Source organism: Dufourea novaeangliae, unplaced genomic scaffold (assembly GCF_001272555.1).
Source record: "Dufourea novaeangliae isolate 0120121106 unplaced genomic scaffold, ASM127255v1 scaffold191, whole genome shotgun sequence".
NCBI lineage: Eukaryota > Metazoa > Arthropoda > Insecta > Hymenoptera > Halictidae > Dufourea > Dufourea novaeangliae.
This window is the reverse complement of record NW_015374065.1, coordinates 77,603-95,210: the sequence shown is the minus strand read 5'-3', so window position 1 is coordinate 95,210 and position 17,608 is coordinate 77,603. Positions and strand designations below refer to the sequence as shown.

The following is a 17,608-nucleotide window of genomic DNA, read 5'->3' as shown; positions in this document are numbered from 1 at the left end:
TTGCATTTCTATTGCTTTCAAGTCGTTCACACATATAGTAAGTAGAACTCCACCTTATAGGAGAGTTTTGGATTAATTTTTGTTCACTTAAACTTACCTGTTTTTGTTTTTCGGTCAAAGCGGATGTAGCTAAATTGGAATGGTTAAAATGTTGTACAATTTTACTACCCTTTTGGATTACTTCTTTGAATCTGTCAACTGAACTCAAGGCATCTCTCACGCATAGTTGTATCTTACGGCATTCGATAGATCTGCAGCCATAGTTATATTGTACGCATTATCATGGACGATAGCGTTTACTTTACCACTAATATTCCACTCTTCATTAATCATATTAAATAATATGGCTAAATTTTTTCCCGAATGACGATCTTCCATCAACTGTGTTATAACACAGTATAATTTTTAAGGACCCATTTTTCATTTATGAAATGTGCAGTTGCAGAAATATATGAATCCTGTGATCTCGAGGACCATCCATCATTGGTGATATATATATATATATCAGATGCCATAGAAAGCTCTTTTTCAATTTTATTTCGTTTTTCGTGGTATAAAAGTTGCAATCGTTTTATAATAGTTTGAGGACACGGACAACAATATCCAGGCTCCAGTACAGCCATAGTAACAAGAAGATAGGAAATATAAAAAGTCTTCGCGCCAAGAATAACAAAGCCTCCCCCCTCGTCAACAAAGTATTTCCCTACGGCTGCGTTCCGTTGTACCGAGGGGGTGAAAGTCCGGATGAGGCTGACAGAGGTGGGGTTTTTAGTGAGTATTCCATCACTATGGTCGAGTCCCACATAACCTGTACAACACCGCAGGTATGCGTAAGAGCATTTTCCCCACCTCTCTAAAAAAAAAAAAAGGCTCCAGTACAGCCATAAACTCTTTAAACCCTTCACTATTACAAAATGAAATAGGCACCATGTTTACAGAAATCATGTGAGCAAGTGCTTGTGATATTTGTTCCTGTCGTTTTGAGGTAGACGATGAATTCATTTTTTGCAGATTTTTGGGAGAAGAGCCGTCACTATTTGCACGTGATAGCCCTGATGTTGATAGTTCGTCAGTATCAATGTCCGAAACTTCACTAGATGTGTTGGAAAATGTATCCCGATGCTTGCCCCGCAAATGCTTTGTAATAATTGACGTTGATCCGTTGTAAGATATCGTTCTATCACATATACTGCACGTAACAAATTTTTTATCTTCCGATGGAATACTATACTTCCAAACCCAACTTTTACGGGAAGCCATTTACTTAATGCGATTTACAATAGCGAATCGTGTCACACGCTCGTTCAGACTGCCTAAAATGTGCATAGCGTTTCTTTTGACCCCTGCATTTGTTTATATGTAGTAGTATGACAGAAACCATTTTAACTTTTTCGGTATGGTAGAGTCAGCGCGCGGTTTTTGCACGGTGTCTATAGACGCCGTCCGTACTGAAAAGGATAATATTTAACCGAAACTGTCGAAAATAATAATTCTATATCGACTGCACTAGATTCCATGTACCAAACTTCAAATACTAGCAGTTATAGTAATTCCGAGTTTCAAATATATTCACTAGAGACTCTAATAAACCATAATTGAAAAATCAAATGCAATAAGAGGGCTAGCTCTCGAAAATCCGAACAAATATTGTAAAACGCTAAAAAAGATTGGGAAATTAAATGTTGGTAACCTGTATTTTAAAAAATATAGTGTTGTTAAGCTCGTCATGACACTCATTTTTTATATTTACAGTTTTTTGTCCAATCATTATTATCGGAGATATTTAATTACAAAGTAATATTGGGTAGTAACCATGTTGTTCAACATTTGCCGATAAAAAGTATCGAGGCAATTTTGAGGAACATTAATTTTTTCTTAATATTGTTACGAGCCCGGGCCGTAGCAACACGAGACGCCGACGAGTTTAGGTTTTCCAAAGAATATGGTATCAGTTTATTAGTAAGGTGCGCGGATGAATCTGACGCGAAGCCAGAGAGCTGCTAGAATGTTTGAAATCAAGGAGCCCCAGGATGGTGAAATTCGTGAACGAACCCGATGCGAAATCGGGGTCACTAGGATGTGATTTTGCAGACGAATTCAGCGCGTAACTGAGGAGCTGCGAGGAGGGTGGAAAATCTGTTCAGACGAACCTGATGCGAAATCAAGGAGCTGTTAGGATGCGGACGAACCTGATGCGAAATCAGGGAGCCGCAGGATTGGCTAAGTTTCGTGAAGGAATCCGATGCGAAATCGGAGAGCCACTGGGTTGGAAATACTCTTGGAAAAATGTAATGCACGGACGAACCTGATGCGAAATCAGAGACCCGTTAGAAAATGTTAGTTAGTGCCTCGTAACCTTTGAGTTTGTAATTAATACAACTCGAGCGGTAAAGTTGTATTAGTGTGGGAACGGTCGACCTGATATTATTCTAAACTAGAGGAAACTAGTATATCGATAATACTACAGATTTCTGGATCGTGTTATGGATTCAAAATGAACTACACAGATTTATAAAATAACAGTACAATTAATCCGTCTTTAGTTACAAATATGTTGTGTAGTGTTGTCGCGTAGTAGTAAGTAATAATGAAACAATAACTATTACCAAAATAAACAGGTGCTCGGTGTTAACGCACTGGCGAAGGGGAGGTTGCGAGTGGTTTTTACGGAATAATGCCAAAGTAATACATAATTCTAACCGGAATACAAATAAAGTGTTTCCGGTTTACTACAAGGTTAACTGGATTCGAAAGGGAACTTTAGCCCGATCTCACTAACGTAATGACCAACTCACAAGAACGTGACGCGAAGTGACACTAAAGGCGACGATACAGTTCTGATCCCCCGAGGGTTAAAATCAACGGGTTTATATAGGCCTAGAAATTGGTGGGGATGCTATGAAATGTCCATATAAGGAAATTTTTGACGGTTGAAGTTGCGTCACGCTTCCTAATTTGTTGGTTACCACGCCGTGGGAACGGGTTTTACTCCCTCGCTTACTCAAGAGATAACGAAACCGTAAGGGCGTTTTCCTTTGCCGGGTGGGAGCTCAGAATATTAAAGCGAGAGGTATGATAGAAAATTCTTCATACGTAACAATATACCTACAAGGAAGATTTTTATCAATTATCACACTGCTTAATAAATTATTGTAAAAGATATGGCGATATACATATACGCATCTTGCGCGGCACTAACAGCCACGTACAATACTGCATATTTGAGCACGGCATCTGTTAAAAGAAAAATGTGCAAGAAGAAAAGGCAGACGACAAGCAATTGAAAAATGAAAAATAGAAAAAAATAAAAGGAAAATGTCTTAAAGGAACAGAAACAACATATGATGTAGATACCTTACAAATATTTATGCGTATAAATATTGTAATAAAAACGCTAATAAATATTTGGAAAATAATATTGCAATATTCTTTTGTAATCAGTAATCATATATTAATGAGTAAGTCATCTTTTTACAATGTAACGTGAGTGCTAATCGTAAGTACCGCAGTGTACGCGGCTGTGATCTATTCCCGAATCGAAATTCTCAACTATCTCATATATTCAGATTAGTGTTGTTAAAATGAGCCTCGAGTCTTGAGCTTTAACAGCTCGAGTCGCGGTTCAAACCCTAAAGGCTCGAACCCTCAAGGTTCGAAGCTTGAGTCGTGAAACCTCGAGTCTTTAACGCTCGAGCCTTTAAGCTTGAAGGCTCGAGTCGTATAAATTGTATGTAGTGAAGTAATGTACAGACCTTGAGTTTTCGAAGCCTTCAAACTTAACCTAAAAGTTTTCAGTTTTTAACTCTAATATTACACGAATCTCAAGCTTTTAAAGATTCAAGGGGGAATAATCCAAAAACGTCCAGAAAAGCGTGGTTTTTATAAATTAGTTCTGCAACACCCAAACCTCATTAAACTATTATTAATAGAGTGATCAAATATATATTTTGGACAATACGTTAAATTTTCTTTTATTACAAAATACCTATGTATACTTGAGCAAGATATACGAGTCATAGGATGTTACGCGTCGAACAAAATAATTTCTCAATTTGTTCACGGTTCATTGATCAAAGTTGGGACATTTTTTTCGTTATTCACGTGATATTCGACTTAATATTCTGGTAGAATATTTTCGAAAAATTATACTTTGAAAGTATATATATAAAAAACTTAATTTTTGCCAATCGTCACTGTGTTATTCCACATTAAGTCTGAAGCTTTAAGGTTCAACCCTCTAGAACCCTTAAGTGTTAAATAATGGAATTTACACTAAATCTATAATATTATACTTTATACAGTTTTTAAAAAATACAGCGATGACTGCAAACACATGAGAGATTGATACCAAGAAAGGGAAATGAAAAATGAAACAAAATAACCATTGAATAGTAGACGAAATGAAACATTGCTAAAAATTTGTCTGTAATGTTCAAAATATAGTATTATCTGATCGACTGGAAATATACTCTTACGCCGTGGGAGTAATAGATGACCGGCAGCAAGATTAATGTACTACGCATGATAAGTTTGTACAATACATATAATCATATTGTGTAATATATTATTATATGATTCTAATGGGCAATCACTCTTTGGCGCTGAAGACAAAACCAGCAGAAACACGCTCAGCAGTGAACGTGTAAAACATAAAAGCCTCGAGCTTCGAGGCTCGAGCCTCGACTACTCAAAGCCTTGAACCTCGAGCCTCGAGCCTCGACGACTCGAGCCTTGGAGCTCGACCCTTGAGCCTCGAGCTTCATATGATTGTAGCCTTAAAGACTCAGTCTTTAAGGCTAAGCTTTGTAGCTTCAAAGACTCGAGCTTTATATAACACTAATTCAGATATCTTATGGATACCCGGGTACCCGGATATCTCACGGGAACCTGGTTAATTTTTGTCTATCCGGGTATCTCACGGGTACCCGGTTACCCGGGTATTTTATAAAGTCACAGCTCTACTTCGCAGTCGGTCACTTAGCCGCTGCGCCATCGGTGATTGTAGGTATGTGATTAAATGTTTTGACATATAAGGGACATAGTGTAGTGTCAGGCAATGTGTTAATTTAATTTTTTTAGTTTATATATTAGTTTGCTGAATTTAGAAACGCGTGAAATCATACAATATACTTATTTAATAAAGGAAATACAAAAATTCAAAGTATAAGTTACTTTTTCACGGAAAAAATGGTTTCTGATTTTTTGAACTATGACGCACTCTACCAAAAAATCTCACAAAAATTGAGGATACTACTTATGATAATATGTTGCTACAGTGAAAGGATAAATTTAGTGCCGTTAAAACTTCAATAAGAAAAAAATATTTGTTATCTTTTTTCATTTTTCACAACTGGGATACTCAACTGAAAAATCACAAGAAATCTCCAACAGGCGCCCCGATAAATACTATCTATCAGATTTTTTACAATTTTTGCGCGTCATTAAAGGGGGAAAATAGAGGAAAAACCGATAATCCGAATTTTCCCTATTACTACCCTCCTGATCGAGATACAGAGTTGAAACTTGGCACAGACTATTTTTTCTTGACAAGCTATGGAATGGTATATTTTTTTGTTGTTATTTAAATTACTCCATCCTAACCCACAGCGTCTCTCCCGGCACTGTGAAAACAAGACTTCGGGAGAGACGACCGGTCACCGATTTGACTCCCGGTATTCTGTGCTAGACGCCATTTAACCTTGTTCCTCCAAAGAGGGAAGGAAGGTTAAAGGACGTCTCCGCGGTAAAAAGCAAAAAAAAAAGGGTCTAAAGATCCTGGATCAATTTTCTTAGTCGTTATGTCCTACTTTAAAATGATAATAATAATAACAATAATAATTTATTGATACGGGCGTATATTCGCCCAATATACATTCATATTACATAAAGAACTTATTGCAAGAGAATTAAACTTAATCATATTTAACAATAAAATTAAAGGCAAGAACAAGAGAGAAAGACAATTAGTACAAGAAGTAGAAGTACTAATACTTAACACAAATACTTAATTCTTAACTCTTAACACAATGCACAACATGCTCTCAACAAATCAACTAAAAAATATGACTGATCCCAAACTTTTTAACGGTAGTGTACATTCGAATTCAAATATTAAAACAAAATCATGGCGAAATATCAGTTCAATACGAAATGAGAATTCCAAAGTGAATTACAGTAAATACTCAATGAGAGTTCGAAGGCTCCTTGGCACTGAACATTAAATATTTCATAAACTAATGGCCATATGCGACTGAAACAAATATCGTTGGATTCAGAATTCCAAACTCTATGAATGTATTAAACCTGATTAAAAAACCAGCGTTACACCTGGGGATCTCTCCGTCTCAGTGCCGAGAAGCCCTCGAACACTCATCGAGGATTCACTGTATACCGTTATGAATTATCTACTGAAACTTATTAATGGAACACATGCAAAGCAAATGTAAAGACGAAAGTTAATTAGAATTCCTGTGAAAATATGAATTTAGGTAAAAAATTCGATAATTACACTGGTAAAAGTTTGCAGCGACACCGGAAAGAATTTACTGGCCGTCAGGCAACAAGACTTCATTCATCATTACAAATTGCAGATCCTTTCGCAGCATTTTCCCGTATCTGTCGATCGGTAATTCACTCCACGGTGCTACGTACGCCTCTGTACATACGTCCGTGCTTTCACGTATCAAGCAATCGCAACTGTACGTGAACATGAACAGCTGGCACATAGTCGACGACAAGAGGTTCACGAATATAACGTGGCTCGTAGAAGACGAATTAGTCTGTGTGGTCCATTGTGTCGAAAACATGAAAGAAGCGTCGGAAAGTAACAAGTCATTAGTTTTGAATAAGAATGGAGAAAGACGCTTATCGAACACGGTGTAATGTAAATAAAATCTCACTAACAAAGGATTTTCGGTGACCCGAAAATTTCGATTTTTTTAAATACTTACAGCTTCCAGGTAACCTCAATAGAAGTATCAAACAATTTTGATTTTTGCTACTTGTTGGTTCGGGCGAGGGGAAATACCCCTTAAAGTTTAATGTGTGTTTTCTTATTTCTTTGTATATCTTGAAAATTGTAGTAGATTTGTATGTTTTTGTATAGAAAAAAAAATTGGTAGAATGAAAATTTAGTGGATTTTTATGTTCTGTAAATCTAGACAATGAAATTGTTGTAAATATATATATATATATTGAATCATATATTTTTAATAATTCTGCTATACAATCTTATAGAATATAAAAGACAATTAAATATTTATTTTACCAATGTTTTTATATCTATCATACTTTTCAAGATATGTAGGAAAATTAATAAATACACATGAGCATTTAAAGGGTGTTTACACCCTGACGAACTATAAAGTAGTGAGAAGAAAAAAGTTACCTGTAAACTTAAAAAAAAACGTCCGAATTTTCTGGTTAGCGAACTTCTTCCTTGGAAATCATTGGGAAATAATTTGTAAGGAGGTAACTGAGTATAATGGAATTCTGCACCTTATAAAGTACATCATCTTGTCAGACGCAATTGGAGCAAAGAGAATAATAATAATGTCTTCATTGTACCACTGAACAAGAAACATATACAACCTAAAAAACAGTAGAGGAAGAAAAATAAAAAACGCAGAACTGAAACATTACAAATGGTGTGAAGGTGAAGCTCAACCAAGCTATACTTAAACCCAAAGTACGAATACTGGATTAGGTTGTTGCATAATAAATGTCGTTCTTTATACTGAAAAGTTTCAATGATTGAAGGAATTTAGTCAAAATAAAATCTATTTGGATAGACACACATTTTGTCATCGAGTTGCAAGCTTAGCTTAATTACGCGTAACGATTTCAAGATGGCTGAAATGAAGCACGTGGAGCAAAATTCAACAAGCAACGATCCAATATACAGGGTGGCCCATATAACTCTTAACAGCTCAATATCTCGTAAACTATGCCATCGATTTTAAAGTTGTTGGTCTTAAATTGGATAAATCTGAAGGGCCTTTCTAACTACATAAACGTGAAGTGACCTCCCCTTTCCCTTTTAAGGGGGGGGTACCTTTATAATTTTAAATGATACCCCCTATAAAACGTTACGTATTTAGATTCTACAGGAAAAAACAAATAAATTTTGTCGGAAACATTTCTTTGTGAGATATTTCTATGATGAGATATAACAGTTTGAAGTTTCGACATGTAGGTACTTACTTGAAGCGCTCGGAAATTGCGTTATTGAATTATACGCGCTTAAATCCTTCGCTTATTCGTGAAGAAATAAAATGTTCTTTAAATTAAATGTTCAAAATGTCCACCACGGGCTTGTAAACATTTATTTAATCGAAACATCAAAGTTGTTCTAACATTTGTTAACATTTCGGGAGTCACTGAAGCGCAAGCGTCACATATGGGGATATGTAAAGGACAAAGTTATGTTTGAACCGCCGACGACAAAAGAGAATATGAAACAAAGAATACGTGTTATACTATATACGTGTTATATTACTTGTTTTTGCCTAGAATCTAAATATGTAACCTTTTATAGGGGGTGCCATTTAAAATTATAAAGGTACCCCCGCCCCCCTGAAAGGGGAAGGGGGCCATTTCACGTTCATGTAGTTAGAAATCCTCTTCAGATTCATGCAATTTAAGACCAAGAACTTTAAAATCGATGGCATAGTTTTCGAGATATTGAGCTGTTAAGAGTTATGTGGGCCACCCTGTATAGAGTGGTCCAACATAAGTCGTACAACCGAATGGAAGCTATTCTATATGCAATAGTAAGACAAAAATGTAGAATAAAATTTTTTTATATAATGTTCCGTTTCCAAGATAATAATTATTGAAAATTTATCTAACTCGTACCTATTTGCGGTGGCAATAAGTAGAAAAGGAATGTAATGAACAGACGCATTAGCCGAAGTATCTAGCACATTTTCGAATTCGATTATCTCGGACATAAATTTCTCACACGAAAAAGCTTCATTCTATATTTTTCACCTATTTTTGCACATAGAATAATCTCATGTCCGGTTGTACCATTAGTTTTGGCCTATCTTGTACAGAAAATACTGAAGTTTAGTTGAATGACAACTATGTTGATCGAGTTAGCTTCAGAGAAATTCATCTATTAGTTTGCAATTTACATATGTAATCTAGGATTATACTAACCAATACTAACTGGTATCCAACGAGGCAAATCAACAAGCTGAAAGTCAACACCTGCGCGAGCACAATTTGGCTGAACACACTTTCCAGTCCAGCGCAGAACGTAGTGAGTGCTTGATGCTGTTGGATGCAGGTTTTGAATGAGTTGTAATACTCTTCGGCGATGTACGAGGAACCAGTGTTCTGTATTTGGTGTTCTTTATCCTTAATTTGTAACGTGTGCAAGCTCCTGAATCTGTACTGCAATATACGAAACTGGCCAGCCACGTGGAGGTTCATAATGCACAAGAAATTATCGCAGCAAATATAACACAAGCCCACGTGGTACAAGGATAGTACCTGAACAAACGTAGTGATCGAAAGATTTTTGAGGAATGTATTGAGAAATAAGGAATATATTACGTGTACGTAAATCTAATGGTCGTCGTATTTAAGTTGACAGTGTGGTTTTATTTCATTTTGTGAACGGAGAATTTAATTTTCAAGTGGGCCATTCCGCTTGCATACACCTAATACTGTATGCATGTAACTTAATTTAATAATAAATTTCAGTATATGTTCCTAGGAAGACAGAATTAATGTCACTGATATAAGAATATGTTCAACCAATTTTATATGTATTGGAGGTACTGGGGAGCATTCTTACTAGAGATTAATTCCTTATATTTATCAGATTATAATAAATTTAAGGTTAGTATAGTACTGACATTAATAATGAACTTCATTATAAGGTTACATGAAATTCTGTCCTATATTAGTGTGGATTTCTGTAAATTAATAATTACCTGCAATAAAAACGTAATTTCGAAGTATGGCGTCATGGACAATGGAAGGTCTAGCCATATGTTAAATGGAAGTATTCTGTCCGATTCATTTTTCCCAATATTTGCTGTAGAAGTAAGTATGTTATTTTCTTAATAAGCCAAGGATTTTTTGTTTTATATAAATAATCCGATCAAAGATTGTATTACTAACTGTGGTAAAAAATTTGTCGATACAATTGGTTTTAAACTGTGATTTAAAATTATTTTTAAAGTACATTAAAGTGGATTATTCCTACATGAAAACGTTTAAAGAACACGATACGCGTATTATAATCACTACTTTATCTGTAGTTTACAAGTTAATCAGTTACAAGTAACTGAAAAGAAAGTTATATTTCTGTCCACTAAAGTACTTACGACGGAGTACTAAAATGTTGGGTCATAACATATTTCTGGCAGACCTTATACAGTGTATTCAGTATCTTCGAACTGAAGATACTAAAATTCGATATTAATTTTCAGGCTTAAGTTTGTACAAGATTTAAAAGATTTTGCAGAATAATGCTTCGGTCCGATACTTTTTTGCACTTCACTATGTATATCTATACAGGATGCCACCGGAATAGTGGTACAAGCGGAAGTGAGATGTTTCGTTACGCAAAATAAGTCACAAATGCAGAATAAAATATTTTCATACCCTACTTAATTCTGGAAAATGTTAATTTTGAAAATCTGTTCTATACGCGTATGGAAAGGATTTCTTATCACTTGATCTCAGGAGTTACTGAAATTTATGCCAAATTAATATTCGGTTTAATATTTATTTCCGTACCCGAAATGTTACGAAGTGGTAGGAGGTCCTTCTCTTACGCCACTTTTTCCCCTAACGGAAGCTGAGTTTGCTCATGAGGGTAGAACTGAAAAAGCTTTGGTTCATGTGTCAGACCTGTTACTAGTTTTCTACTTAATCTAAGCTCGACCATGTAGACCACCGCTCAGAAATTTGGGATAATTATCATCGTAACTTTTAAAGAATCCTATACTTCTGTTGTTCTACATTGTTATCCATTGCAAATAAAATAGTGTATTATCTTTCATTTGATTGAGAATATAAAAAAAATGTTCTCGTAATTTAAATGGAAAAATAATAGCAAAATAGAAAAATGTATCTGCAGTCCATATATTTTACAGAATTTCAACTATTTAACAAAATACTAACGTTCTTTGTAATATCGAAAAGCAAGCTTACTATGATGAACGTTCTGTTACATTGTATTTTGTTAATAACCGTATGATGTGGTTAGTATTTAGTTTGTTCTCATTGAGGCAACAGAATATATTAGAGTGCCGTATTTTTTAGAAAACATATGTATATCAAAGCATTTACATATTTTTCATTAAAACATGCAGTTCGATTATTTATGCAGTCGGGGATCTCAAATTCTTGAGCGATGGTGTACATGTTAGATAAACTTTGATAGTCGATTTTTTCGCAAAATAGAACGAAAGAGTTTTACTCTGGGTTCTCGAGTTACTTTTGCACAAGGAATCACCTGCTACCTACTCTTCTCACCACTCATATGTATCTATCGAATATATCGAATTTAGTAATAATAATTTAATGATTTACCCGCAATCGGTTTGATCACATAACTGATATTCGAGGCTTCCGTAAAGAAGGTAAAGATGCAAATGAAGTACGTGCAAAGACGTCTCCAACTGTCATAGATCGTCTGCTCGTATGTAGTGTAGTTTGAGTGCCAGAAATGCTTTTCCATGTACACGACTAAATCAAGAAATTTCTTTCTCTGTATAGACAGGAAGAATATCTTGAAAAAAGCAATGTTCAAGCACAGAATATTGCATACAATATATGTGCAGGTCTGCAACGAGAACGAAATTATCTTATTCTTTTATTAAATTGATAAATCTCATAGACTCAGCAATCGCTAGCCAATGATCTACTTATAACAGTAGCAAATTAGAATCGGGAAACATAGCAACAGCCCTAATGACATGATCCAAAGGTAAATCAGAATAGGCTTCTTATCGATTAGCAATGAAACAAAAAACTTACTCGAATGTTATTACCTATTGCACTACTAGCTGGTTTTCATTCTCGCGTAAGAAAACATCGAAGTGAACAAGAATCTCTTTAAGTAACTATTGAAAGAGAAATGAAGTATTCAAAAAAAATTCATGAGGTTCCTCGAACACCCAATCACACCAGTTAAGGGTTAATAATGGTAAAACTGGTATGTAAATTCAAAGTTACACCTAGCGATAGAAGGATAATCAAGATACACTTACACCAAAATCCCCCCACGAGTGATAAAAATCCTGCGATTGTATCCAGACAGCGACAACGAGCGTGCATACGGTGTAGATGAACGTGGCATTTCTGAAACGTTGCACCGAAGGATTATTCGCGCACCAAATCCCGACGCACTTCATAAGGAGGGCCGATATGGCGATGGAAATGTCTTTGTTCTTTATCCAGCTCATGTCGAATTTCGAATAACCGGGATTTCGAATTTCGTGCACGGAAATTTCGAGTCGATCATCAATGGTAGATCAAATGAAATCGATTCAATCTGGTCTTTGATCTTGCGACATTCACTATTCATCGTCCCTCCACCTTATAGTCATCCTTCAATCGCTGTTCATCACGGTAGCACGGCAGCATGTGTCCAATCGCAATTGCTACTTCTCAACGAGTCAGTAATACGAGGAATCGATGAGTTATGCATGATATCACGGGAACACCGCTGTTACATGTAACAGTGGGTGCTAGTCAGATATTGCTTTTTCAAAAAGATAGTTTATAGTTAGGAAAAGATGTGAGGAATTATAATTTGTGCAGGGAGAATCGTTGTTGTATCGCACTCTATGATGATGGGCTATCGAATGACGGATGAAGCAGTCCTTCACTCGCGTGCTATTGAGGAAGTGTCAATGGCTTGTTTGTTGAACTTTACGACTGACAGTTCGGGACAATTTTTAACTTGTAGAAAAATTGGTTTCACCAATAGTTCATTTGCCGGAATGATTAATGCCACAGAAATTACTAAGAATGTTTACTTTAAATATAGAAAGTTGAGCACGAATCAAGTAAAATCAATTGACGTTAAATTTGAAAAAAATAAAGAAATTGCAGTTGGCCACTTTGGCCTGTGGGTTATTTCTAGACTGTGAATGTTTATGAACGGCTCAACTCTCGGTGAAATATTTTTTTACGGTTTCTGATTTATAAATTCCATCATTCATTTCGTTCGGAGTTAATGTGGACTTCATTCGGATTGTTTGTGTCTGAATGCATCATGAAACCAGAGATCAACCTTGAGTAGTAGTAACGACACTGTTGTGAAGAGAATCGAGAGATATCTATTAAATATTCGTTTCAAAACTTTCATGCACCTAAGGTACCTATACTTTTATTTTATGAAATTTTACAGTTTTTCTAACGCGATCAAATACAATTTTTCTAAATCATTCCGAAAATTGCTTTTATATTTTCTCTACACTGCGTGTTCTTAGTTCATCTATGTCACACTCGATGACACCATCATTCACTTCTTAGTACAAGATTTCTTATCTTATTTAATAATTAATAATTGCAAAGATTCTGATGCTGTTTCTTGAACATCATTGCACTAGACGCTCGATAAATAGTTTATCGTGCTTCTGTTGTTTTGTTATAGTAAATTGGCAAGAGACTTCATATTTCTTGTTATCATGCTATTAATAATTATGTGATATATACAATAGTGTTGCTCGTTTTTCCTATACATTAATTATCTATTCATTAATCATGGGTAATTATTATAAATGTATACTCTTATCAAAGATTATACATTTAGATACTTACACTTGGAAAAAACTATAGGGAATTTTTTGTAGTTCAGTCACTCCAAAAAACACAACATTTAAAGTCCAAAGAATCTAAACGAAGTACCAATGATTGTTGTTCAATAAGAATTATAACGACATGGTTAAAATCGCTCACAATCAGATCAAATGAATATTCAAGTCATAAGTTACGACGTTTCACCGAAGGTAAGAATTTAGTGAACTGTACTACCGCACGCGTCGTCTACTTTACCACATCGATTACCCGAAAAATAATTGAATCTTTACAATTGGATTATTATCTTTAATGAAAATTTCTTTATCTGTGATAAAACTGATAAATTGCATAAATTTATAATGAATCAATGAGGAAAGAACAAATTAACGGATTATTTACGTAAATAAATGATTTCCTTTTTATCGCTTTTACCACTGCAAAAGCTTCACTTCGGTTACCCTGCATGCATTGGTGATAGTCTGGTTGTCGAGCATCAGGCGCTCCTAACCTGACCTTTGTAAATGTTTATAAATAAAACATGGAAGGTTTAATGACACTTATGTTAACCTTATTTTTAGTTGTACTTTCAGTCTTACATTTTCATGCAAGAGTCACCTCCTACCTTTTTTCTCCTTTGTTGTCGAACACATTGAATGATCATGTACAGTGTAAATTAGTTTACGTACGTATAACTATCAAACAAATTAATACATATATGATCTAAAAGTTAATGTGTCAAATTAAGTAGATTTTTTCATATACTGTATGACATACTTTATGGAATTTTTTTTCCATCGGCGATTGAAATCATTGTGGCTTATACATATTTGGGCGTAATGAAAAAATTGCAGTCAATGGAAAGTATAATTGCAGCAACAAATAGAAAGACACGTGACTGATAATGATGACAGAGTACTGGGTGAAGCAAGTAAAGGAATAAATAAATAAGACGGATACATTTTTTACAACGGACTCAAACTGATGTTTTCTAAAGATCGGAACTACTTTGAAGGCCGTTCTTTCTTCCCCATAATTGAATTTTTTTTCACGTAACATAACAGTGCAAATATTTGATTTGTATCTAATGTACATAGAACACGGGATTTAATCTATACATACATATATGTACAAACTATCATTGTGGAACTATGAAATCGTACTTTGTCTCAGCAGCGTGAAGTACGACATCGCTGTACTTAGAACCTGCAACAGACATTTTCCTATTCATAAGGATTACAATTGAATTGCGGAATTTTATGCAAATTTACAATTTTTTATATTAACATATACTAATTAAAATTGGTGAAAATATTATATAGGATATGACAATAATATGTGAATATTATAATAATAGAACATTAATAACGGATATAATAAATATTAGGTGAATGCAAAAGTTTTGAATTTAAAAAACTGTAATTTAATAATAATGTAATGAAACACATAATGTTTCTTTTATAATATATTTGTTTTCGATAAAAGTTTGTACTGTGACAACTTTTTGGAATATCATTATTACTATTGAGTTTCTACAATTAAACAATATTGAAAAATGTACAGTTTACCTCAGAATCGAATTCACATAATAGCTTCTTCAAGCGGTGCACAAATGTTCTTTTACGCTGTTTGTGAAGTTTATTCTGTTCCTTTTCAAATTTCTGTTCAAAAATTTAATTTCAATTTCGTTTTAAACATTACAAAAACCTCGATCGCGTTAGTTTTGGTTCGAAATAACACTTCACTTTAATACATAAACATCGATATGTAATATATGAACATAATTATTTATCGCTTCCGCGAAACTATGGCAAAAAACTTTTACAATTTTAGTATCTAACTTTATTAGAGTCCTCTACTTTACTGTATATTTATCAATTTAGGGCGCACTATAAATGCATAAGCATCCGCAATCCAGATACTTATAATATTTATTACCGTGGTATAAGTTTCCAATGATATCGGAAAGAAACCACTGGCGGTCAAGCAACATGGTGTTCTGGATCGTATAACGACCATTCTTAGATCGTCCCGTAACTTATGCCCTTGTCTCGACATTGGTAACAATGGCCATGGACTAATGTATGCCGCTGTGCCTATACCGGAGCTTTCTTGAACCAGCCCGTCGCAGCTGTACGTGAACATCAACAGCTGGCACATGGTAGTTGTTAGGAAGCACATGAAAAGTAGACGCCTTGAAAGGTGCGCATCTGACTGCAAATAATACACGGTATTAGTCACTGATCGAACGTACATATGCGACGTTGCGGGTAGGGATGTGCGAGTACTCGAATTTCGAGTTAAATAATAACACTGTTGAATAAATTTGAACTTTTTCTCGTTTTTGTAACCTGTAATAAGCGTTTCTGATAGATCTTCATGAGCTGAATACGAATCTGCAAACCGTTTCTTCTCAGCAGATCCAGTTTTTGAAAAAAAAAATTTTTAATTGATTTTTTCAACAACTGGACGTGCTGCAAAGAAACGGTTTGCAGATTCGTATTCAGTTCATAAAGGTCTATCAGAAACGCTTTTTGAAAATTGCAAAAATTTTTAGCTATTGAACAGTAACGGTCGAGCTCAGTTGAGCGTTTGAATTTTCAGACTACTTGAAATCGACCAACTGTTTGAGAAAAATGCGGGCTATTTGAAGAACTCGACTGGCTTAAATATTCGAGCGCTCGTAAGACTTCGATTTACTGGAAGATGAGTTTTCAGCTCGAAAATGTTCGAATTACTCGAATATATTCGAACAGATCTTTACCTTCCGAGGTACTCATAAATATTCGAATTGGTCGAGTTACTCGAATATTTATCTATTTATTATCAAATACTAATCTAATTGTAAGGAAAAAAAATGTAAGATTCTAATTTAATTTTTCTGCTTTATTTTCATTTCTTGAGATGATTTTTTTCCATTGCATAGAGATTAGTATTTGATAGTAAATAAAAAAATATTTGAGTAATTCGAGCAATTCGAATATTTACGAGTAGCTCGAAAGTTACAGATCTGAACGAATATATTCGAGTAATTCGAAAATTTTTTTAGCTATACAGACATCTTCAATTAAATGGAAGTCTTACAAGTGCTTATGCAGAGTTTAGTTTACTTTTAGAAATGCTTGACAAGGATTTTAATACCCGAACTCACTAGCTAGACTTCTGATATGAGTATGATCCACGGATGAGCTGTACGCGTCCATTTTTATGTCCCGAAAATCGAGACTAAAAGTAGTGGGGGACACGCCTGTTCTCAACGGATACTGTTTTCCAAGAAAATTTGGCCACGCCATAACACCCCGTGGGCGATTACATAATCTAGCCGGATGCATAGGAGGGAGACTCCTTTGGGACCAACTCCGAATCGATCGATGCGCTGATGTAAACAATCGGATGCTAGCGGAAACACAACATCGATATTTGGGACGGCTTGATAATACGACATCTAGCGGCAGTACCCACAAATAAATTTTGTTGTGTATTTCCTACGCGAAGACAGTGTTGCCGGACACTATCGTTTTTCTTACGCTGTTGCCTCATGTCCCGCAAGCAATTCTACCCGTGAGGAGAACGATGGAATAGCTACGGCCTACGGCTCGTGGCGAGATTTCGATTCTCGCCGAACGTCCAAGGCCAGCGACCGACCCATCGGCATACAATGTAAACAGACGTAGATGAGATAAGGAATGACGCACAAATGAAAATTTAAACTTTTACAATTTGCAATATATTTTAATGAAAATGTCATGAATGAATTGAAGAAAATCTTCCGATTAAAATGCGTCAAAATTCGAGTGTAATTGGACAATTGTTACTCATACGTAATGTTGCGGATGAAAAT

The 17,608-nt window shown here is 35.1% G+C and overlaps 2 protein-coding genes across 2 annotated transcripts in view; both read right to left on the bottom strand.

Moving 5' to 3' along the window:
• Nucleotides 1-6,508: 6,508 nt before the first annotated feature.
• On the bottom strand, nt 6,509-10,906 carry LOC107190300 (odorant receptor 13a-like; the record flags this gene model as incomplete). Its single annotated transcript, XM_015579092.1, is given in 5 exon segments — nt 6,509-6,572; nt 6,574-6,716; nt 9,163-9,498; nt 9,945-10,048; nt 10,870-10,906. Coding segments are annotated over 5 exon segments (684 nt in total), but the record flags the coding sequence as incomplete, so codon positions are not given.
• A 4,010-nt stretch (nt 10,907-14,916) lies between these two features.
• Nucleotides 14,917-17,608, bottom strand: part of LOC107190299 (odorant receptor 4-like) — a 17,998-nt gene continuing 15,306 nt past the window's right edge. The window contains exons 2-3 of the mRNA XM_015579091.1: nt 15,706-15,981; nt 14,917-14,973 (exon numbers count right to left, since the gene is read on the bottom strand). Coding sequence (XP_015434577.1) covers nt 14,917-14,973; nt 15,706-15,981 — 333 coding nt within the window. The remainder of the gene's footprint in view (nt 14,974-15,705; nt 15,982-17,608) is intronic.